At 43.8% G+C, this 25,370-nt stretch overlaps 1 protein-coding gene across 1 annotated transcript in view; it reads right to left on the reverse strand.

The window, feature by feature from the left end:
- LOC311101277 (nectin-3-like protein) overlaps positions 1-25,370 on the reverse strand; it is a 56,381-nt gene that overhangs the window by 3,938 nt on the left and 27,073 nt on the right. The window contains exons 2-6 of the mRNA XM_084142408.1: positions 16,654-17,001; positions 8,880-9,064; positions 8,586-8,700; positions 5,392-5,509; positions 4,982-5,133 (exon numbers count right to left, since the gene is read on the reverse strand). Of these exons, the coding sequence (XP_083998534.1) occupies positions 4,982-5,133; positions 5,392-5,509; positions 8,586-8,700; positions 8,880-9,064; positions 16,654-17,001 (918 nt within the window). The remainder of the gene's footprint in view (positions 1-4,981; positions 5,134-5,391; positions 5,510-8,585; positions 8,701-8,879; positions 9,065-16,653; positions 17,002-25,370) is intronic.

Below are 25,370 nucleotides of genomic sequence, written 5' to 3' on the forward strand. Positions count from 1 at the left end.
GCCGTTAAATTCTATAACCACTTAAAAGGAAGCGATTCCCAAACCTTCCATAACAAAGCCATCACCTACAGAGAGATGAACTTGGAGAAGAGTCCCCTAAGTAAGCTTGTCCTGGGGCTCTGTTCACAAACACAAACAGACCCCACACAGCCCCAGGACAACAACAACATCAACAACAACACAATTAGACCCAACCAAATCATGAGAAAACAAAAAGAGAATTACTTGACACATTGGAAAGAACAAACAAATAAACAGAGCAAACTAGAATGCTATTTGGCCCTAAACAGAGAGTACACAGTGGCAGAATACCTGACCACTGTGACTGACCCAAACTTAAGGAAAGCTTTGACTATGTACAGACTCAGTGAGCATAGCCTTGCTATTGAGAAAGGCCGCTGTAGGCAGACCTGGCTCTCAAGAGAAGACAGGCTATGTGCACACTGCCCACAAAATGAGGTGGAAACTGAGCTGCACTTCCTAACCTCCTGCCAAATGTATGACCATATTAGAGACACATATTTCCCTCAGATTACAGCGATCCACAAAGAATTCGAAAACAAACCCAATTTTGATAAACTCCCTTATCTACTGGGTGAAAAACCACAGTGTGCCATCACAGCTGCAAGATTTGTGACCTGTTGCCACAAGAAAAGGGCAACCAGTGAAGAACAAACACCATTGTAAATACAACCCATATTTATGTTTATTTATTTTCCCATTTGTACTTTAACTATTTGCACATTGTTACAACACTGTAAATATACATAATATGACATTTGAAATGTCTTTATTCTTTTGAAACTTCTGAGTGTAATGTTTACTGTTAATATTTATTGTTTATTTCACTTTTGTTTACTATCTACTTCACTTGCTTTGGCAATGTTAACACACGTTTCCCATGCCAATAAAGCCCTTAAATTGAATTGAATTGAATTGACAGAGAGAGAGAGAGAGACAGAGAGAGAGAGACAGAGAGACAGAGAGAGAGTGAGAGACAGAGAGACAGACAGAGAGAAACAGAGAGAGACAGAGCGAGAGAGACAGAGAGAGAGAGACAGAGAGAGAGAGACAGAGCGAGAGAGACAGAGAGAGAGAGACAGAGAGTGAGAGACAGAGAGCGAGACAGAGAGACAGACAGAGAGAAACAGAGAGAGACAGAGCGAGAGAGACAGAGAGAGAGAGACAGAGAGAGAGAGAGAGAGGATTACTGTGTCTGAATATTGACCTCCCTTCAGGACAAAAAGCAGCCTGACCCTGTATGTCTAGAGACATCAAGAGCCTGACTACAAAGAAGCACTAAAAGCTGCACTAGGACTGCTTTGTATCTCCACTTAACACTGGAGTCTAAGCTACGACTGATCAAATGCAACCAGGATGGCAGCAAGCATAGCCTTCAGCTAATTACATCCTGGCTGCAATTTACCTGACTGAGTGAGAATCTAACTAAGCTGCAATTATAAAGCAGTGAATAAGGGACCAGTGATCATGTGAAAGGGGAGAAGGGGGAGGGTAGAGGTCAGTGAGCTGATATATAACCCCTCCTCCTTAGCCTTAAGACCACCACCCACAACCTCCCCAGCTGGATCTCCTCATATCAAATCACATTTTATTTTTCACATGCTTCATAAACAACAAGTGTAGACTAACAGTGAAATTCTTACGGCCCTTCCCAACAATGCAGAGAAAAACAGATAAATAATAGAAAAATTATAACGAGGAATAACTACACAATGAGTAAGGATAACTTGGCTATATACATGGGGTACCAGTACAGAGTCGATGTGCAGGGGAACGAGGTCATGGGGAAATGATGCCGGAAATATTACGTACAAAAAAAGCTTACATCAATGTAAAAAAACCACAAAATAGCAGAATTGGTCAGGAGCCCGTAAGACGGCAGCTATCCACTGCAGCGCCATCTCATCCTGGTAGCTAGAGAAGGACATGCCGTATGATGGGGACACTGAGCACCAGGGGACAATATAGGCACCAATAGGCACAATATAAACCCTCCATGGTCAAAGGTAGTGCACTGTATAGGGGATAGGGTGCCATTTGGGACGCATCTCCTGCAGCCCCATGCAGCCCACCATGCAGGGCACTATGGAAACACCACTGTGTATCTGAGACAGCCACGAAGGAGAAGGGTGGGGGATGATTCAACAGGCTCTGCCTGCCTGCTACTGTGCTTGGGCCTGGATGCATCCATCTCCACAGAGGCTCAGAGTGAGAGAAGCGGCATATGCCGGACTCCTCCATGTTGTTGGCTTGGAGAGGCCAGATAATTGCTCAGTGCAAGTCCTTCCTGGACAGGGTGTCAACCAAGCTTTAGACTTTGTCCCAAACGGCACCCTATTCCCTTTATAGTGCACTACTTTTGACCATGGCCCTATAAGTAGTGCACTATATAGGGAATAGGGTATAATTTGGGGCGCAAACATAGTTTTCGAGCGAGCGGGACTCCAGTCCAAACCTGGCCTACTCACAGATGAAGCGTGACCACCTGCTTTAGTTTGAGGCTCCTCCAGCCTGCTCTCCCTCTCTCTCCTCTCAGTGAGAAATCAGAGAGATCGTGTGCGGGGGAGAACGTGTCCAAGAGTAGCAGTCATTATGTTTGGATATAGATTAGAAGAAATGGGGAAATGAAAATACAAGGGGAGTACAGTTCTCATGCTCCATACCTAAAGAATAATAGAGAAGTCAAGCATGTAGAGAGGAGAGGAGGGAGACAAGGGAGAGGAGAGGAGAGGAGAGGAGGGAAGCTGCTGGTTGTGTGTTCTCCAAGCAGTGTTCGCCTGCATCAGAACAACCCAGTACTGTAGCCAAGTGAAGCGAAATTTAGAAAAACAATGTTTAGAGCTTTTGGGGGGGGGGGGGGGGGGGGGAATCCTCTGTCTGTTTAGCGAGTCAGTCATTAATTCATGTGTATTAAATTAAAGTAAATATCATTAGTCATCTCTTGATGAGTGAATGGAAACACCATGCAGTTCTTACATCAGAGCATGAAGCACACGTCCCCTTTTCTGGGGAGGGAACATACTAGCGTCTGTTACTGTATCTGTGTGTTATTCATTGTGTCCAACCCTGACAAATTACCTTGGACAACAAACAAGAGAAACAAAAAATAGCAAATTGCTGCACACTGTGCTCCCATTGACAAACAGGCACACAGTGAGGGAAAAAAGTATTTGATCCCCTGCTGATTTTGTACGTTTGCCCACTGACAAAGACATGATCAGTCTATCATTTTAATGGTAGGTTTATTTGAACAGTGAGAGACAGAATAACAACAAAAAAATCCAGAAAAACGCATGTCAAAAATGTTAGAAATTGATTTGCATTTTAATGAGGGAAATAAGTATTTGATCCCTCTGCAAAACATGACTTAGTACTTGGTGGCAAAACCCTTGTTGGCAATCATAGAGGTCAGACGTTTCTTGTAGTTGGCCACCAAGTTTGCACACATCTCAGGAGGGATGTCATTAAGGTTTCGAGGCTGACGTTTGGCAACTCGAACCTACAGCTCCCTCCACAGATTTTCTATGGGATTAAGGTCTGGAGACTGGCTAGGCCACTCCAAGACCTTAATGTGCTTCTTCTTGAGCCACTCCTTTGTTGCCTTGGCCGTGTGTTTTGGGTCATTGTCATGCTTGAATACCCATCCACGACCCATTTTCAATGCCCTGGCTGAGGGAAGGAGGTTCTCACCCAAGATTTGACGGTACATGGCCCCGTCCATCGTCCCTTTGATGCGGTAAAGTTGTCCTGTCCCCTTAGCAGAAAAACACCCCCAAAGCATAATGTTTCTACCTCCATGTTTGACGGTGGGGATGGTGTTCTTGGGGTCATAGGCAGCATTTCTCCTCCTCCAAACACGGCGAGTTGAGTTGATGCCAAAGAGCTCGATTTTGGTCTCATCTGACAACAACACTTTCACCTAGTTCTCCTCTGAATCATTCAGATGTTCATTGGTAAACTTCAGACGGGCCTGTATATGTGCTTTCTTGAGCAGGGGGACCTTGCGGGCGCTGCAGGATTTCAGTCCTTCACGGCGTAGTGTGTTACCAATTGTTTTCTTGGTGACTATGGTCCCAGCTGCCTTGAGATCATTGACAAGATCCTCCCGTGTAGTTCTGGGCTGATTCCTCACGTTCTCATGATCATTGGAACTCCACGAGGTGAGATCTTGCATGGAGCCCCAGGCCGAGGGAGATTGACAGTGCTTTTGTGTTTCTTCCATTTGCGAATAATCGCACCGACTGTTGTCACCTTCTCACCAAGCTGCTTGGCGATGGTCTTGTAGCCCATTCCAGCCTTGTGTAGGTCTACAATCTTGTCCCTGACATCCTTGGAGAGCTCTTTGGTCTTGGCCATGGTGGAGAGTTTGGAATCTGATTGATTGATTGCTTCTGTGGACAGGTGTTTATTATACAGGTAACAAGCTGAGATTAGGAGCACTCCCTTTAAGAGTGTGCTCCTAATCTCAGCTCATTACCTGTATAAAAGACACCTGGGAGCCAGAAATCTTTCTGATTGAGAGGGGATCAAATACTTATTTCCCTCATTAAAATGCAAATCAATCTATAACATTTTTGACATGCGTTTTTCTGGATTTCTTTGTTGTTATTCTGTCTCTCACTGTTCAAATAAACCTACCATTAAAATGATAGACTGATCATTTCTTGGTCAGTGGGCAAACGTACAAAATCAGCAGGGGATCAAATACTTTTTTCCCTCACTGTATGGTTGCATATTAGTGCATACTGTGTTCCCAAAAACAAACTGGGTGAAACACTCACTCTCTTATCACAGATATCTAATGTTGCCAAAACCACAACAGTCTGAACCTTTGGTGCTGATACGGTGTGTTTATGTTGCTCTCTTCGCCTCTGGTGTCTGGAATGTGTGCAAATGGAGACAGGCTCTGTTTTAACTCATGGTGGGCTTGAAGGGTTTAACCAAGGCCATACTCTCTCACCTTGTATCCAGACGTGAACGTCCTGACTGCGTGGACCGATGTCATTGGACACCTCACACCTGTACAGTCCAGAGTCATTTCTCTCCAGAGGACGAGTGAAACTAAAAGTGTTGTTCACTATATCCACACCGTCAGGCATCGGCCCATCCAACCTGTTAAGAAAGGAGATCATATATAAACACAGGGATACAAACATCTGGATATTACTAGCCAGCAATAATCACAGTAGTGGTACGTCCGAAATGGCACCCTATTCTCATTATAGTGCACTACTTTTGTCCAGAGCCCTATGGGCTCTGGTCAAAAGTAGCAAACTACATAGGGAATGGGGTGCTATTTGTGACGTGGCCAGTGTATAGCATGTTGTGGGGTGTAGTGAGTTGGAAAGCTGCTAGCTAGTGGACCCTGACCTGGTCCAGGAGAAATGGTGGGCAGGTGGGTTGGCTTTGGCTCCACAGTCCAGCTTCACATTGTCCTGACCAACAAACCAGTTCTGGTCATATCCCACCACCGTCACCTCAGGAGCAACTGGAAAAGAAGCACAATATCGATGAAAATAATGCTTTGATTCTTTATTCTACAATCCTATTATAATTACTTATTATAATTATTTGTTACTTAGCTACTTTGTAATAAAGTAGACTAGGGTACATACCATGTAGGCCTATTGTACAAGATACATTATGATCAGGATCCTTTAATAACACAACTGGCCAAGAATATTCGTTCTATACAAAACAAGAGATTGATTTAAAAAAAAGAAAATGCCCTAGAGTGCAATGTACATTGTACACAATGGCCAATGTGACCCCTAGCAATACAGTGATGACAAATTAGCTTTCCCCAAGCAATAGAAGAACAAAACAAGTGATAATCAAAATGAAAAAGCAGTGGCAAAGGATTCTACAGCACAGAGGTTTTGTTGGCTGTGTGAAGCCTAGAAAGAGAGAGAGAGAGAGAGCGAGAGAGAGAGCGAGAGAGAGAGAGAGAGAGAGAGAGCGAGAGAGAGAGAGAGCGAGAGAGAGAGAGAGAGAGAGAGAGAGGCTACATCAGACAGGTCATAGCGAGGAGATGTAGGGGTAATAATCCACTCTCTCCAGCAGCTCACCACCAGACACAAACAGAACATAGAGAAGCCTACCAGAGGTATTACAGATACCACTGGCTGTACTGTAATAACTGTAGTAAACAATGACTCTGGTATCCAATTTCCCCCTTTTGATTTCTCTGGAGAGTGAGCAGGCAAAACGTATTACAGTACACAGCCGGGCAGGGAACAAGATGTTATCAGTGCGTCATGTTGACCTTTGCACTTTGTTTGAGGGGAAATTGTGCTTCTCTGGCACTTAAAATCCCCAGCCTCTGCATTTGACATGATTTATTGAGTTCCAAAGTCTTTCTCTTCCTGTATTAACCTTGGCTTTCTGCATCTCCACCCTTCTGCCCCACCCCTCTTCCCCCTGCTGCAACTGCTGAGGCTTGATCAATATTTCATAAAACGCCTTCATTAACCTGCACTCACATAGTCCAAACAGATACTATCCACTATTCATCAGTTCAGCTTGCCAAGGAAGCATGCATCAATGATTATAAAATTAAGATGACTCTTTAATGGCCCTTTTAAGAGCAAAATAGGGAAGATGGGGAGTCGGTCCGGTCTCTGAGCATACTGCACTGTAAATCAGTCTATCAACATGATAGGTTATATATCAGATACAGACAGCAGCCCTTCACTGATACATGAGGCAGTTGTCTAAATCTTTATGTAGTCAGAGAGTGCATGCTGAAATAACATGAGCAGCAGCTGTCTCTGACAGACAACTGAGACAAGACAAATAATCTACCATAAAGTCCACCTATCAGCACAGCAACCCCCCACAAACAGAACATAAAGATAGCTAGCTACCTCTCTCCTTGTCATGGTGGCCCACAGCTCTATATACAGTGCATTCGGAAAGTATTTAGACCCCTTGACTTTTTCCACATTTTGTTACATTACAGCCTTATTCTAAAATGGATTTTAAAAAACAATCCTCATCAATCTACACACAATACCCCATAATGACAAAGCAAAAACAGGTTTTTAGACATTTTTGCAAATGTATTAAAAATACAAAATGGAAATATGACATTTACATAAGTATTCTGACCCTTTACTCAGTACTTTGCTGAAGCAACTTTGGCAGCAATTACAGCCTCGAGTCTTCTTGGGTATGACGCTACAAGCTTGGCACACCTGTATTTGGGGAGTTTCTCCCATTCTTCTCTGCAGATCCTCTCAAGCTCTGTTAGGTTGGATGGGTAGTGTCGCTGCACAGCTATTTTCAGGTCTCTCCAGAGATGTTCGATGGGGTTCAAGTCTGGGCTCTGGCTGGGCCACTCAAGGACATTCAGAGACTTGTTCCGAAGCCACTCCTGCGTTGTCTTGGCTGTGTGCTTAGGGTCGTTGTCCTGTTGGAAGGTGAACCTTCGCCCCAGTCTGAGGTCCTGAGTGCTCTGGAGCAGGTTTTCATCAAGGATCTCTCTGTACTTTACTCCGTTAACCTTTCCCTCGATCCGGACTAGTCTCCCAGTCCCTGCCGCTGAAAAACATCCCTACAGCATGATGCTGCCACCACCATCCTTCACATTAGGGATGGTCCCAAGTTTCCTCCAGAAATACTTAAATCCTGGTTTTACCAGACCAGAGAATCTTGTTTCTCATGGTCAGAGTCCTTTAGGTGCCTTTTGGCAAACTCCAAGCGGGCTGTCATGTGCCTTTTACTGAGGAGTGGCTTCCGTCTGGCCACTCAACCATAAAGGCCTGATTGGTGGAGTGCTGTAGAGATGGTTGACCTTCTGGAAGGTTCTCCCATCTCCACAGAGGAACTCTGGAGCACTGTCAGAGTGACCATCGAGCTCTTGGTCACCTCCCTGACCAAGACCCTTCTTCCCCGATTGCTCAGTTTGGCCGGGCGGCCAGCTCTAGGAAGAGTTTGGTGGTTCCAAACTTATTCCATTTAAGAATGATGGAGGCCACTGTCTTTTTGGGGACCTTCAATGCTGCAGACATTTTTGGTACCCTTCCCCAGATCTGTGCCTCGACACAATCCTGTCTCGGAGCTCTACGGACAATTCCTTCAACCTCATGGCTTGGTTTTTGCTCTGACATGCACTGTCAACAGTGGGACCTTATATAGACAGGTGTATGCCTTTCCAAATCATGTCCAATCAATAGAATGTACCACAGGTGGACTCCAATCAAAGGTTGGAGAAACATCAAGGATGATCAATGGAAACAGCTCAATTTCGAGTCTCATAGCAAAGGGTCTGAGAATACTTATGTAAATAATCTGTTTTTAATTTTTAATACATTTGCTAACATTTCTAAAAACCTGTTTTCGCTTTGTCATTATGGGGTATTGTGTGTAGATTGATGAGGGAACATTTCTATTTAATCCATTTTAGAATAAGGCTGTAACATAACAAAATGTGGAAAAAGTCAAGGGGTCTAAATACTTTACGAAGGCACTGTAGTAATCACGTAAAAGGTGATCTAGTTGTTCTATTTCAATGACCCTACTGCTCTGCTGTCTTGTCCGCCTGGTCCCCCCCCAACACTCACACTGCACATTGAGCACGTAGGGTATCCTGAACTCAGTCTGCAGGGCCGGGTGGCGCACCACGCAGGTGAGGGTGTGGCCCTGGGAGTGTCTCCGTGGCTCCAACACATAGCGCACCTGGGTGGTGGAGGCGACATGTTGTTAGACGTGTAAATATTTAAGCATGTTTAAAGAGTGTTAGTCTAACTGGCCTTAGTCAAATGTAGTGCACTATATAGGGAATAGGTTGCCGTTTGAAACACAGTACTGTGATACTGTGGTGTGATGTCAAAGCAGTAGCTCTGTTCTGTTTGTACCTGCGTGGTGGAGGTTCCGTTGGGCTCGTCCTGCGTCTGGACCTCAGAGCGGCCAAACAGCTCAGTCTCCCAGGACACCTCGGCTGCAGGCCGGCCGCGCTCCGCTATGCAGGTGGCCGCCACCGATTCATTACCACCATCCACCAGGGCCGTAGAGCCGGCAGAGACGTAGACCTTGGGCTCCACTAGGGGAGAGAGAGATAAGATTATACAACTAGAATGTTCCCAATGAGGCAATTCATTTAGCAACATAGAAAATATACTGTACATACAGACAAAAAACATTGAGAGAGAGAGATGGAGTGGGAGAGAGAGAGATGGAGTGGGAGAGAGAGGAAAAGGGGGAGACAGAGAGACAGAAGGAGAGAAGGAAAACGAGCAAGAGAGAAAAGGGGCAGAGAGATGACAAAACAGAATGGAGAATAGATTACAAAATGAGTATTGATATTTTGTATATGAAGATGAATAAATAATTTGCATCATAAAACAGGGACGGGGATATGGACAGACAGGAGGAAGTGGCCACGGTACATTCATACACTCTGCTGCCAGACACAGTATATTGATTTCCTGCATTTCACAGATATCTATTTAAAATTGATGAGCCAAGCAATCTGATACTATATGAGCACTTTGAAGGGAACTCAACTCTTTTTATTGTTATTGTGCTGGAGATGGAGATGTCTGTGAGAGATGTTTGTGAAAGGAACATTGACTTTTGGAGCATCTCCATAAAGCTGTTTGAATTATATTATCTTCCTCCTAAACCTAAACAATGGATTCTGTGTTGTAAATGCTGTACTTTCAAACTGCTCCTACTACTCATGGCCTGCTAATATGGTTCATAATGACTTAGAAAAACAGTTTAACACAGAGCAATGTCAGACATAATACTCAGTGCTGTTGTGTGTGTCCTATATTTGGCAAAATCTAGTTGATGATTATACAGATAGCAGATGCTGGCACTAAGACCGCACTCAATTAACTGTATACGGCCATAAGCAAACAGGAAAACGCTCATCCAGAGGCGGCGCTCCTAGTGGCCAGGGACTTAAATCAGTTTTACCTAATTCCTACCAGCATGTTAAATGTGCAACCAGAGGGGAAAAAACTCTAGACTACCTTTACTCCACACACAGAGACGTGTACAAAGCTCTCCCTCGCCCTCCATTTGGCAAATCTGACCATAATTATATTCTCCTGATTCCTGCTTACAAGCTAAAACTAAAGAAGGAAGAACCAGTGATTCGGTTAATAAAAAAGTGGTCAGATGAAGCAGATGCTAAGCTTTATTTTTTATTTTTGCTACCGCATTGCAAGCGGTACTGGAGCGCCAAGTTTGCATTGCCCCCCCAAATAAATTTGATTTGAGTTTCATTGTGTGTTGTCCTGAGCTGGGGAGTTGGGTTGCTGTTAATGTGTGCTGCTATTCAGTGCTTTAGAGCTAGTGTTATGTTACACTGGCTTCCTGTGAGGACTCGGCGTTACTGTGGGTTGAGACATCAGTCGTGACACAGATTTCTCTCAATAGAGCAGCATAAACAGATCCATGTGAACGGAAAGTGACCGCTGTAACATAGCACTACTTTCACTGTTCTAGACATCATACTTAAGATACAGTTGAAGTCGGAAGTTAACATACACCTTAGCCAAATACATTTAAACTCAGTTTTTTACAATTCCTGACATTTAATCCTAGTAAAAATTCCCTGTTTTAGGTGAGTTAGGATCACCACTTTATTTTAAGAATGTGAAATGTCAGAATAATAGTAGAGAGAATGATTTATTTCAGCTTTTATTTATTTCATCACATTCCCAGTGGGTCAGAAGTTTACATACACTCAATTAGTATTTGGTAGCATTGACTTTAAATTGTTTAACTTGGGTCAAACGTTTCGGGTAGTCTTCCACAAGCTTCCCACAATAAATTGGGTGAATTTTGGCCCATTCCTCCTGACAGAGCTGGTGTAACGGAGTCAGGTTTGTAGGACTCCTTGCTCGCACACGCTTTTTCAGTTCTGCCCACAAATTTTCTATAGGATTGAGGTCAGGGCTTTGTGTGCAATACCTTGACTTTGTTGTCCTTAAGCCATTTTGCCACAACTTTGGAAGTATGCTTGGGGTCATTGTCCATTTGGAAGACCCATTTGCGATCAAGCTTTAACTTCCTGACTGATGTCTTGAGATGTTGCTTCAATATATCCACATAATTTTCCTTCCTCGTGATGCCATCTATTTTGTGAAGTGCACCAGTCCCTCCTGCAGTAAAGCACCCCCACAGCATGATGCTGCCACCCCCGTGCTTCACGGTTGGGATGGTGTTCTTCGGCTTGCAAGCACCACCTTTTTCCTCCAAACATAACGATGGTCATTATGGCCAAACAGTTCTATTTTTGTTTCATCAGACCAGAGGACATTTCTCCAAAAAGTAAGATCTTTGTCCCCATGTGCAGTTGCAAACCATAGTCTGGCTTTTTTATGGCGGTTTTGGAGCAGTGGCTTCTTCCTTGCTGAGCGGCCTTTCAGGTTATGTCGATATAGGACTCGTTTTACTGTGGATATAGATACTTTTGTACCCGTTTCCTCCAGCATCTTCACAAGGTCCTTTGTTGTTGTTCTGGGATTGATTTGCACTTTTCGCAACAAAGTACGTTCATCTCTAGGAGACAGAACGCGTCTCCTTCCTGAGCGGTATGACGGCTGCGTGGTCCCATGGTGTTTATACTTGCGTACTATTGTTTGTACAGATGAATGTGGTACCTTCAGGCATTTGGAAATTGCTCCCAAGGATGAACCAGACTTGTGGAGGTCTACAATTTATTTTCTGAGGTCTTGGCTGATTTCATTTGATTTTCCCATTATCTCAAGCAAAGAGGCACTGAGTTTGAAGGTAGGCCTTGAAATACATCCACAGGTACACCTCCAATTGACTCAAATGATGTCAATTAGCCTATCAGAAGCTTCTTAACCCATGACATAATTTTCTGGAATTTTCCAAGCTGTTTAAAGGCACAGTCAACTTAGTGTATGTAAACTTCTGACCCACTGGAATTGTGATACAGTGAATTATAAGTGAAATAATATGTCTGTAAACAATTGTTGGAAAAATTACTTGTGTCATTCACAAAGTAGATGACCTAACCGACTTGCCAAAACTATAGTTTGTTAACAAGACATTTGTGGAGTGGTTGAAAAATGAGTTTTAATGGCTCCAACCTAAGTGTATGTAAACTTCAGACTTCAACTGTATGTTGACTTTGTGTGAAATAAATATGCTAGACTAAAGGCTTTCATGCGTCAACCTGTTTGGATAATGTGCTATTACATTTTCTGCTAAACTGATGCTGCGCATGTTGTGTATTTTGTGGAAATGCATTAGCGCAATTCCACAGGTTCAGGAGAGGAAGGCGAGGGAGAGGGAGAGAGGCTGGAAAGCACTACTCCACTTCACAAATTGGCTCTAGTGGTTAAATCTATGATTCAGGGAGCAGTCAGGCTGCCTTTCTTTTCCATCATTACTCATCTGAATCTCTTGCCTGGCTACCCAGACTCCTTGCTCCGGCCAAACGCTACGCCACGCCCGCAGACGTTAGTTTCTAATCCGCAAGGAGTCTGGATCTGAGTACCTCCCCGACCCTTCACCGAATGCGAACACATTTGGGCCAGTCTGATTGGTCCAGAAACCGATGGGTTTGGCCAGAGCCAGAACACACGTGGGTAAAGCAGTGGTTAGAAAATGTGCCATTGGCTTTGATACTCCGATTGGTTAGAGACAACTTATTTTGTACAACGCCCCTCCTGCCCCTTGTCACCACAAACAACTTCAATGATGGTAGTCTCAGACTAAAGTTTGTAGTGAATGACAGAGCAGCAGAATAATTTAGTGCGAGTTGTCAGGCTACTGAACGTCCCCCACCCTGCTCTCTCTCTTTGCCATGTCCATTTCTCCTTCCCCCTCTCTCTCCGTCCGTGGTATCCTTCTCTGCCTCCTCTCCTCGCAGAGGGCATGGCACTAACAGCTGCTGGACTTCGTTTCACAGTGACAGTGTGGCATGTGAGGCACACACACAGATCCTCCAGACAAGGCCATCGCCCCAAGACATCTGCCGTATCCCTCCTCACAGTGGAACGACACCCTAGAGACTCCCTCTTCTAAAAATATACCCGTGTCTCCTACGCCCGTGCTTCGGGCAGCCGTCTCAGTCAACTTGCTCACATTGTGCCCCCACACCCTCATCTAATCAACACTTCCCCCCTCCCCACCTCACTGACTGAGCGCACACAGTAGCTCTGTTGTGTTAAGGGGGCATCCTGGCACCACATAGCCCACTTCCCTCCAGTGTAACCAAATCAGGGGGACGTGCTAATTTGAAGAGGCTGTCGGGGAAGGAGGTGGGTCAGATCTATCCCGTTGAGTGCAGAGGGTAATGATTTCCCATCAGACAAGCAGAGAGCAGGCAGTGGGAGCTGTGTTGGCCCCGTCCCACCCACACACTGCCCGGCTCCACTAGGCTCTGATGAGCACCTCGGGCTGGGCTGTATAACTTATTTTACGATATACTGGAATTAATGCATGGACAAGTTTGGGTTTTAATTTTACCTTCTATAACAGTATTTGAATGTGATACACAGTGTGTAACATCCATTTTTATAGTTTACTTCGCTACTCGAGTCATCTCTCTCTGCTCTCTCGCTCCATGCCGCTTTCCACACAGACCTAGCCCCGCCCCGTCACTCAAGGAGCGCATTTGTTGATCCTCGAACACGAGACAGACGCTTGTGTTCAGTCTGCATGGTCAATGCAGCACATGCAACAAAGTTCATGAAAACTATGCTGTTTTCACTTTGCTTCTTAATAAAAATCTATAATTACACTATTAGTTTGTGTTTCTTACATCTGCAAACAGCTAGATTGTCTGTTCTTAGCAAGTTGGGCCGAAATCTTGTTAGCCACTAATGCTAATAGCTAGTTAGTGGTCTAGCTAGCTAATAAATGTAATGAGTCAGAGCAAACATAAGTAGTGATACAGCCTGATAATACCAGTGATGGTGTAGACCTAAATCAGCATGTTGTTTGTGCAACAGTATCTTCTAAATCAAAGAGGAATACGCGAAGCATGAATATCTTAGCTACATGAAGTAGCTGTAACCAAATCAGGGGGAAGTGTAATTTTTTTGTGTGCATTAGATGGTGTTTACCACCCACTTTGGGCTGCATGGAGTAGCTAAGAGAAAACATTCAATGTAGCCAGAGATTATAGGGTCCCCTAGGAAACACTTATCAACACTTTGGTTCCTACCCTGTCACAATAACTCCTCCCTGGCATTTTCATTCGGTGTCATGTCAAACAACACTGTATTCAAAGTGCCCACTATTATATTATAACTATAGAATTAGAATAATCATTCAATTTTCATGATTCCAACAGTTCACCGAATTGTTTTGCTCTAAATCGCAAGTCAAATCACAATTGCAACATTTGGTTAAAAATAAGGCCTAGATTGTTTGCCCATACCGTGCAGCACTACATGGAAGTGTTGAAATGATCTCAAATGAGTGCAGGAAATGCAGAAATTGATGAAAATGCTGAAAATTATTTTTGGTTGAATTGAACAGTGTAAAACAAATCAGAATGGAGAAAGACCCATTGAAATCACTTAGAATATATGTGCTGTCACCCTAGGGTCACGCACTACTCAAAGCAAATGTAGAACTTTTATTATTCAAAAACATAAAATACCGTCAAACTGTACTTTTTGTATTTTTTATACAGTGATATGATATTTTGGCCATTTCGCCCAGCCCTTTGAGCGCAGCTGACAAAGCCAGCCAACCAGGACTACAGTTGAACTGTAAGGCCAGTGGTCAAACCATGCAGTATCTCCACAGTTTTGACGTATCAATCAGTACACTTTAAAATAATTACAATTATCACCAATCACTGCATTTATGGGGCTCATTGGATGATCAAGTAAATCCTAGAGAATGGATATTTAGATTATCTAATGAAACAACTTCTAACAATAAAACATTCAAATTGAATTAGACCCACAACAAGTGAACAAGTCTTGCCATGGCACTGCACTACTGCGAGGTTATGTTATGTTCTCTTTAGTTTTTATGACTCAGCTGAAAAGAGAAGATGTTATTGCTCCACATCAAATGCATGTCATGGACAGTAAAACATGCTATCAGTGAGCCATGCAGAGAGATCTGGGCCTGAGTAGATATAATAACTCAGAAAGTGAAAGTGGAACTGGGCCAGACTGTGGAGTTTGCCGCAATGTCAGGCCTAGTAGCATCAGTTGACATCTTCATTAATGCAGCTTTTTTAAGTGTTGTCTTGTTTTCTCTTAGAAGTCTTAGCAGAAACTCTGTTTCTTAGAAAACTGCAGAAGGTTTCTCACTTCCTTGTCAGCAATAACAATACCAAACAAAAGGTCATTCTAATTCTCAGAGTTTTGGTGGTGGTGTATTATTCCTTTGCTATTGTTTACAGGTGGGGGCTCACGTAGCAAAGATCCTCTTACCATTAAAATGTAACCCTGTGCCTTTTGTAAGGTTAGGAGGAAGGGGGTGGGGGTGAGAGAGAGAGAGAGAGAGAGACAGAGAGAGAGACAGAGAGAGAGACAGAGAGAGAGACAGAGAGAGAGACAGAGAGAGAGACAGAGAGAGAGAGAGAGAGAGAGAGAGAGAGAGAGAGAGAGAGAGAGAGAGAGAGAGAGGGGGGGGATTTCATTACCTGAATGTACACTGTACTCTTCTTATAACATTCATATCTGTCCCAGACTATTACATTCTTACAACAGTTGTTGAAAGGGAAGCACTTTTTTTTTCTGCTATGAGCTTTTGGTTTTTATATCAGTGATTATTCTCAGAAGCGGAGTGTACCCACTCACAGTGTTAAGAAATAAAACATCCCTAATAAACAACAACACAGAGTAAAGGAAGGCGGGTGGAAGCCCAGGCTGCATCCCAAATGACACTATTCCCCATGGTCCCTGGTCAAAAGGAGATGCAGGCTAATGGAAGGCTGTGGAGGCCCAGACACTGAGTCGAGGCAGGCAGCCTCCTGTCACAGCAGCACTTAATGTAGCCCTCATTAGTCATCAGAGCCAGCCTGAGGCTGAGTCTCAAATGGCAACCTATTCCCTATATTGTACACTACTTTCACCAGTCAAAAGTAGTGCACTACATAGGGCATAGGGTGCTATTTGGGACTAAGCCTCAGGAGAGAAACACATGAAGCCTGGCTGGCTGCAGCTTTCATCACCGTCCACAATCCAATCAACCATTATAGGGGTGGAAACACATGCTGACCGCACAACAATCCTTAAACTTTACTTTCCACTCTCAGTAAGGTGCTACTTTATAATGTGTCCATACGAGTTGGAACCTTTACGTGTGGATTTGTTTATATTAAGTCAGTAAATCTATGTGGCATTTGGCTCCTACAGCAATAAGGCTAGCTGTATGAATATTTATCAAGGACAAGTCTGAATTGCCCTCCTTTATTCATGGGGACAGTGAGAACACTTTCTGAGAAAGGACATTCAGGTAAAATGGAGCTGGTGCTGTACGCTTCTACAGTACAAAAAGTAACGGTTTCTTCATGCTGGACGCAGAGTGACTGTGTCCCAAATGGCACCCTATTTCCTCTATAGTGCACTACTTTTGACCAGAGCCCTATGCGGGCCCTGGTCAAAAGTAGTGCACTATAGAGGGAATTAGGTAACTTGACCAAGGCCGACGCAGTCTAAGAGTTCCATGTACCTAGTATATTGACAGTGGTGGATGCCTGCGTGTTGCCCAGCGGGAAAGTCGCCACTTTACATGTGTAAGACCCGATGTCCTGAAAACCCACGCCTTCCAGGACGACGGTGGCATCGTGCACGGAGGGGTTCAGGAAGGACAGGCGCCTGGCATAGTCTGGGGAGATGGAGATGCCAAACTGGGGGTTGAAGACGGCCAGGGTGATGGTGCCTGAGGGCAGGCGACGCTCCCAGGAGCTCTGGGTGAGGCTGAGGTTGGTGCCGACCTCCACCCTGCAGCCCAGTGTAATGTTCTTCCCCAGCACAGCACTCACCCTCTCTGGGACCAGCACCTCGTTACTGCTCACACCTATAGACAGGGGGAAGGGGAGGGACACAGTCAGTTAGATATAGACACAGTTACAGGAGAGATCCATGTTGAGAACAGTCGTAAAAAGAAAGACTGTAATCAGGACTGAACCTCAGTCAAAAAGGAGAACAACATGGGCTTCTTTTCAACATGTATTCAACTTTTTTTATTCCTCTTTCATGCTTTTATTCAGAAACGACAGCCCCTTCCAAACCATAGAAACCAAACCGCCTTGATGAGGTAGGCCTACATTATGAAACATACTGTATCACGTCACTTCCCTCTCACGTTACTCTTCCCATGGGAATGGGCTGACCGGACTTCTTTCTTGAACAACTAGTCATGCTGTATGTTTGTGATATTAAGATGGTATTTCAACTGTGTAGTAAGGGCTGGGCTTTTAGCTTTATGATGGGGTTTAGCAGGGAGATGTGTCTGGGTCTGGAACCCCTGTGTGTGTTCACTCCTAATGAGCAACACACAGCAACAGACATTCAGCCTCCCTCCTGTTCACCACAGGACGTCCTCACTGTCACTGCTGCTAATTGTTAGAGTACCTTGCCATATAAAGTAAAAGCATTATAAAAGAAAAAAACCTTTCTGGAAGGAGATTAAACAGAAAAAGCTTTTTGATGTTTTTTTCCTGTTTTTAAAAGCCCCTTTCATGTCTATGCATGTTGGGAGCTATTTTCAGTAAAATGTGGGTTTTTCATAGGGGCTGGCTGGCTAGTTCGGATGCTGTGATTGAGAAAAGGTGCAGAAAGCCAATGGAGGAGAGAGGATGAGCAGTGAGCACATGATTATGGCACAATGCTGTCGGGGAATCAGCCGCTTCCATGGACGGAAATGAGGCAATGAAGCCTAACATGATTCAACAGTATTGTGTCCCTCTACTCCCCCCCCCCCCCCCCCCCCCCCCCCCCTCCCTAGGGGGTGTCTAGGGGGTGTACTTATACATCAAGCTGCCTCACGCTACAGAAACAGGATACCGGTAGGCGCCTCCTGCCCTATGGGCTATTCTGACTCGGACGAGGCTTATACAGTAGACCTACTTCCTATTAGATAGGCCTAACACCTCGTGCTGGATGTTTGCAATAACTAGCTAGACTAACCATTTAAGAAATGTAGCAATACATGCCTACCGTAACATTTAAAAACACCACAGGCAGCAAACTCTGAATGATTCACTAGCCTACAACTTGAGGGAAATGAATTTGAACTTAAAATAAATCTTAAAATTACAGGTTAGTCCTATGTCTAGAGTCATGGGCAAAATATATTCCAACAAAGAAAGACCAGAGTCAAATGTCTCTAAACATAATAACACCAATGAGTCATTGATACCCACATACTGTATATATTTAAACATTAAGTTCATACGTCTAGATTTAATTGGTGAGGGCACCCCTCATTGTAAATCTTGCACTAGCCTTCATGTTTTTACATGAACTGAATGCCATTCAAAACATTCAGTGTAAGGTCTGACTTTTCTTAACGCAATTTAAAAGTTATATTTGGGAGATCTAAATTTCCACCTACCAATGTGTGTTGAGTAAGCTAATAAACGTGGCCTACTGGCTGGTGCTTTAGGGTCCTTGGCATGAATATGAGTGGTAAACCACAGCTACGCTATCCTGGCTAAGAGGGAATATAGGCTATCCCTGCTCCCTAGCCTCCCCTGTAATTTCAGGGATCAAGTGCACACACACACACACACACACACACACACACTAGGGCTGTCCCAGACTAAAACAAATCTTGGTCGACCAAAATTCGTCTGTTCTTTCGACCAATCGATTGGTCTACATTTTTTAAAACGTGTATTTTCCCAAAAATAGACACATCCTATGTGTTTTAATCAAATCATTGAAATGCACTGAGCTTGTCTGATGCTTTAAGCAAACAGTTTGATGAAAAAATTAAGACACACAAATTACTAGAGGGAGTTGGACCGCAATTGATTTGATTGTGCCGGGCCCGGCTCAGACTTGCTGTGCTGTGTTAAAGAAAAAGACAGCGAGTGACTGTGACTAGCACCCTTTGGCGCTCTCTCCTCCCTTCTGCAGCGACCACGACAGAACATTTTCATTTACATTTTAGTCATTTAGCAGACGCTCTTATCCAGAGCGACTTACAGTTAGTGAATACATATTTTTTTTTATATATACTGGCCCCCCGTGGGAATCGAACCCACAACCCTGGCGTTGCAAACGCCATGCTCTATCAACTGAGCTACATCCCTGCCGGCCATTCCCTCCCCTACCCTGGACGACGCTGGGCCAATTGTGCGCCGCCCATGAGTCTCCCGGTCGCGGCCGGCTGCGACAGAGCCTGGATTCGAACCAGGATCTCTAGTGGCACAGTTAGCACTGCGATGCAGTGCCTTAGACCACTGCGCCACTCAGGATTGTGTATTGCGCTGTCTGTGTTGCTGAAGCTGCAACATACAGTACATTCAGAAAGTAGTCAGACCCCTTGACTTTTTCCACATTTTGCTAATTTACAGCCTTATTCTAAAATGGATCCCAAAAATGTTTTGCTCATCAGTCTACACACAATACCCCATACTGACAAAGCAAAAACAGAAATATCAGATTTACATAAGTATTCAGACCCTTTACTCAGTACTTTGTTGAAGCACCGTTGGCAGTGATTACGCTACAAGCTTGGTTTCTCCCATTCTTCTCTGCAGATCCTCTCAAGCTCTGTCAGGTTGGATGGGGAGCGTCGCTACAGATCTAGACAAGTCTCTACAGATATGTTTGATCAGGTTCAAGTCTGGGCTCTGGCTGGTCCACTCAAGGACATTCAGAGACTTGTCCCGAAGCCACTCCTGCGTTGTCTTGGCTGTGTGCTTACGGTCGTTGTCCTGTTGGAAGGTGAACCTTCACCCTAGTCTGAGGTTCTGAGCGCTCTGGAGCAGGTTTTCATCAAGGATCTCTCTGTACTTTACTCCGTTCATCTTTCCCTCGACGTGGACTCCAATCAAGTTGTAGAAACATCTCAAGGATGATCAATGGAAACAGGATGCACCTGAGCTCAATTTTCAAGTCTCATAGCAAAGGGTCTGAATACTTATGTAAATAAGGTATTTCTGTTTTTTATTTTTAATACATTTGCAAACATTTCTAAAAACCTTTTTTCGCTTTGTCATTACGGGATATTGTGTGTAGATTGATGAGGATTTCTTTTTATTTAATCAATTTTAGAATAAGGCTTTAGCGTAACAAAATGTGGAAAAAGGGGTCTGAATACTTTCCGAATGCACTGTATAGCATATCATAATCACATCACTAAATTGATTATAACAAACAAACAGGTCGCTGGTTCTAATCCCCGAGCTGACTAGGTGAAAAATCTGTCGATGTGCCCTTGAGCAAGGCACTTAACCCTAATTGCTCCTGTAAGTCGCTCTGGATAAGAGCGTCTGCTAAATGACAAAAAAAAAAATAATCTGAACACAGCAACACGTGACAGCAATATGGATGCAGAGGACGTGACAAATAAACTCGAAATGGGGGAAGGTTTACTGTTTGCTCAGGAGGTAAAGGGGAAGTCAGATGTGTGGAATACGTTTGACTAGTTGTGGAAAATACTGGAGATCAAGATAAAGAAGGCAAGGAGCAAGAGTTGCGTGCATATTATGTGTGCCAAACAGGTGCTGTGAGATTACAATATAATTTCTCTGACCATTTGGAACAATGTAAACAACACTAAATAAATTATAAGCGTACCAGAGAGTCTGTTGTAAGGTTTTTTTGTACAGCCTTTATTACAGCAAACACTAAAAACAGTCGCATTCATTTATGAATGACATTTCTTAATTTAACGTTTTTGGCCTATTTTTTGTTTATGCTAATTATTCAATGGTCACTTTATTCATTTTAAAACTAAAATGCTTGATTGCATTTCAAATCATGAATGACTCTTATGTTATGTGAAGACATTGAACTAATAAATGGTTGATTGATACAGTAGCCTATATTAGTATTGAAAATATAGGCCTAAGTAAGTTACGTATTAAGACTAAAAAGGATGCGCTCTTAGGCCTAGAGCTCAATGGTGGTTATACAAGGCTGCTATACTAAGCCTACTAATGATAATGACATCATTATAATGATGATCATAATAATAATAATAACAATAAGGAGATCAAGGGAAAAGGAGGGTTATTATTATTATAAATATAATTTCTGACAATTTGGAAAAGTGTAAACACTAAATTAATTATAAATAATACCAGAGAAGCTGGTCTAACAAAAAGAAAAGTGTAAAGTCTTTATTACAGCATAACAAAGATTAAAAACTTGGCGCTCACAGAATCAGTAGGGTATTAAACAAACACTCAAACAGGCAACAGAAGCAGGATCTGTCTTATTTCTGTAGATATACACTACCAGTCAAAAGTTTGGACACAGCTACTCATTCAAGGGTTTTTCTTTATTTTTACTATTTTTTACATTCTAGAATAATAGTGAAGACATCAAAACTATGAAATAACACATTTGGAATCATGTAGTAACCAAAAAAGTGTTAAACAAATCAAAATATATTTTATATTTGAGATTCTTTAAATAGCCACCTTTTGCCTTGATGACAGCTTTGCACACTCTTGGCATTCTCTCAACCAGCTTCACCTGGAATGCTTTTCCAACAGTCTTGAAGGAGTTCCCACATATGCTTAGCACTTGTTGGCTGCTTTTCCTTCACTCTGCCTTCCGACTCATCCCAAACCATCTCAATTGGGTTGAGGTCGGGGGATTGTGGAGGCCAGGTCATCTGATGCAGCACTCCATCACTCTCCTTCTTGGTAAAATAGCCCTTACACAGCCTGGAGGTGTGTTGGGTCATTGTCTTGTTGAAAAACAAATGATAGTCCCACTAATCCCAAACCAGATGGGATGGCGTATCGCTGCAGAATTAGTATATTTTAGTTTAACCACAATATTTGTTGCATTGAGTGCAGTCTTAGTGCCAGCATCGGTTTGTGGTGGTAAATAGACAGCTATGAAAAATATAGATGAAAACTCTCTTGGTAAATAGTGTGGTCCATAGCTTATCATGAGATACTCTACCTCAGGCGAGCAAAACCTTGAGACTTCCTTAATATTAGATTTCGTGCACCAACTGTTGTTTACAAATATACACAGACCGCCACCCCTTGTCTTACCGAAGGCAGCTGTTCTATCTTGCCGATGCAGCGTAAACCCCGCCAGCTGTATGTTATCAATGTCGTCGTTCAGCCACGACTCGTGAAACATAAGTTATTACAGTTTTTAATGTCCCGTTGGTAGGATATTCGTGATCGTAGCTCATCTATTTTGTTATCCAATGATTGTACGTTGGCTAATAGGACTGATGGTAGAGGCAGATTACCCACTCGCTGCCGGATCCTTACAAGGCACCCCGACCTACGTCCCCAATATCTCTGTCTCTTACTCCTGCGAATTTGGGCCTTGTCGGGTGTCTGAAGTAAATCCTTCGCGCCCGACTCGTAAAAGAATACATCTTTGTCCAGTACGAGGTGAGTAATCGAGACGGTGGCAGAAACATTATGTACAAAATAAGTTACAAATAATGCAAAAAAACACACACAATAGCACAATTGGTTAGGAGCCGGTAAAACTGCAGCCATCTCCTCCAGTGCCATTATCTTAAACAACCGCGGACAGTGACCACTATCCAACGCGGGAGAAACCGCATTTGTATATTATTTTTTATTTGTGTTGCACCATTGTTTTTACATAATATAGCCTAACCATATACAATTTCAGTAGCACATGTCTTAGACTGATGGACTATGCCATCCCCACGGCCTCCACAATGGATCAGACCACTCAGACAGGCACGAATCAGACAGGTGTCTTGTACACCATGATTTATTAATTTTTTGCTACTGCTCGACTAAAGAAATCTCGGTCGACCAATTGCCTATTGACCAAACAATTGACCAGTCGACTAAATGGGGTCAGCCCTAGTACACGCACATGCACAAACACACATGCACACACACTCTCTTTCCACTATAGAAACTGGGGGTGAGTGTGTGAGCAATCTGAGAATCTATGTATGATTCAGGCATTTTGTTTAGGTAGAAGATATGTGAATCATATAGCAAGCCTAGCTGGTGGGGGGTTTGTAAGAGTTTTCCATGGCCAAATAGTTGTGTGTGTATTGCACCGTATTGAGTTGTGTTGTGCTTTGTTTGTTTAGTGTCAGCGTGCCATGCTGTCACAGTACCCTCTGTGTGTATTGCTGTGGTTGAGTGTCAGGGTCAGTGTATGCTATGCAGCCAGTCTCCACTCCACTCAGAACACTGAGCAGCTGTTGCTGCACTCTGACTATCCCTGGGTCCCGCCATGTGCTTCTACTGGCCTACCTACCATAACAATGTCACACAGACACAGGCACGCTCGCACACACGACTCACACACACGAGCAAGAGCTATACATAATCATGAAAACACAAGCTACTGTAACATAGGAATACATCAGTCAACACAGACAGGAGGACAGGAGGGTAATAAAAATAAACTCATCCAAACATACAGCTTTTTCTGTGACATGCTTGGCATGTGTGACAGGCATGTTGATCCAGGCACAGGCATGACACAAGTCCCAGACTGACTGGGACTGGGCCACTCCGCTCTGCTAGCAGCATGCTCCACATACTGTACCTGCCACACAGTGCCACCATTCTGACATACATAGCTAGGCTATGTGTCTGTCTGCCTCTGGGACTGCCTCTGAAATGGTACCCAATTCAAATCCCTATATAGTGCACTACTTTTGACCAGAGCCCTATATAGGGAAAATGTGACATTTGGGACGCCCCCGTAGTCCAAGCAACCATCAAGGCAGTGTGTTTGTGGGTTTCAGCCTCTGGGTCTAGGCCTGTCAAAGCACACAGGGAAACTAGACTCCATCTATGTTTGTTTTACAGAACAGCATTTAGGAGGGAGGGGAGGGTTTAGTGCTGCGCCTACCACCCTCCTCCCACCACCACAGGAGAGGAGTGAGACAGATGGCTTCTGCCTGGGACACCTATACTACAGCCAGGAGAGTGTGGCCGGCTAGGCTGTCTCCAAAATGGTACCCTATCCCATTTATAGTGCACTACTTTAGTTTTGACAAGAGCCCTATGGGCCCTGCACTATATAGTGAATAGGGTGCCATTTGGGACACAACCGGAGTCCCTGGCTCAAAACGTACTGTACATGTAGAACAGCTCTAGGCCCGCAATCAAAACAAATAATACAACTATGAAATGGAATCTGAAAAAACTGGAGGTAAGTAAATGGGAACAGGGCGTTAAACAAAACAAGGCATGCTGTTCCACCAGGGAGGGAGAGAACCTTTAAAAACACTGAGGCATCCCTCTGGACCGGACTAGAGTAGAGCCACTGTAGGCTGCAAGATGGTCTACGTCCCAAATGGCACCCTATGGCCTATGTAGTGCACTACTTTTGACCAGGGCCCATAGGGGCACTATATAGGGAGCCATTTGGGGACGCATCCATTGTCTCAGTCCAATCCACTGCCTCTCTATAAAATACACAATCTGTTCACTCTTCTATTCTAGGAGAAGTAAGCTACTTTTCATTTCAGAACTCACTCAAACAAAGCCATGCTCTTTATTCCTAGGCCTATGTTGTTATGCCTTACTTACAGTTGATATTTTACTGCATCTCACCAATTTTTATCTTGTTTTTGATTATCCTGTTCCTTAACGTAGGACGAGAATAAATCACCTAGCTCTGTTGCCCCCCTCCTAAATTATGTGGTGTCTATTGGTTTCAATGGAATGTTTTGGAGTTTACAGCCCTGAATTTGCCCGACCAAGGAAAAAGACTAGGGGAAACACTGAAGCCTTCATGCATGGTAGTAGTGCTGGCATCAAATGAATAAGATGACTAAGGGAAAGAGGCCCAAACAATCAATTGATGATTGTTATGACAACTAACATGTTATGAGGACTCTCAGAGAATAGCCAACGCCTACTAAAGACAGGAGATTACAAAGACAGAGGAAGCAGAACTAAAATGTATATTAGGTCCCTATTTGGATGGAAACCCTGAGAACCCATCAGGCAGGGCAGTAATGAACTCATGAAAAGGATATGCTATGCTGGCCCTTTGAAGCACGCTTTCTGTTTGTTTCTCTCCCTCCTGACGCCATTAATTGTGACAAGCTGCTCTGAACGAAGATGCTGTAATGGTAAATCAAAACCTTCCAATTTGCTTGGCAACCGACTCAAACATTCCACACTGGCCACTTGATGAGCCAAAATCCCCCACCCATCCCCCCAGAGTTGACCCGGCCTCGGCCCTGAACTTCCCCAAAGAACCTGCATGTTCCCTGGGTTATAG

Source organism: Coregonus lavaretus (assembly GCF_964263955.1).
Source record: "Coregonus lavaretus genome assembly, chromosome: 26".
NCBI classification, from domain to species: domain Eukaryota; kingdom Metazoa; phylum Chordata; class Actinopteri; order Salmoniformes; family Salmonidae; genus Coregonus; species Coregonus lavaretus.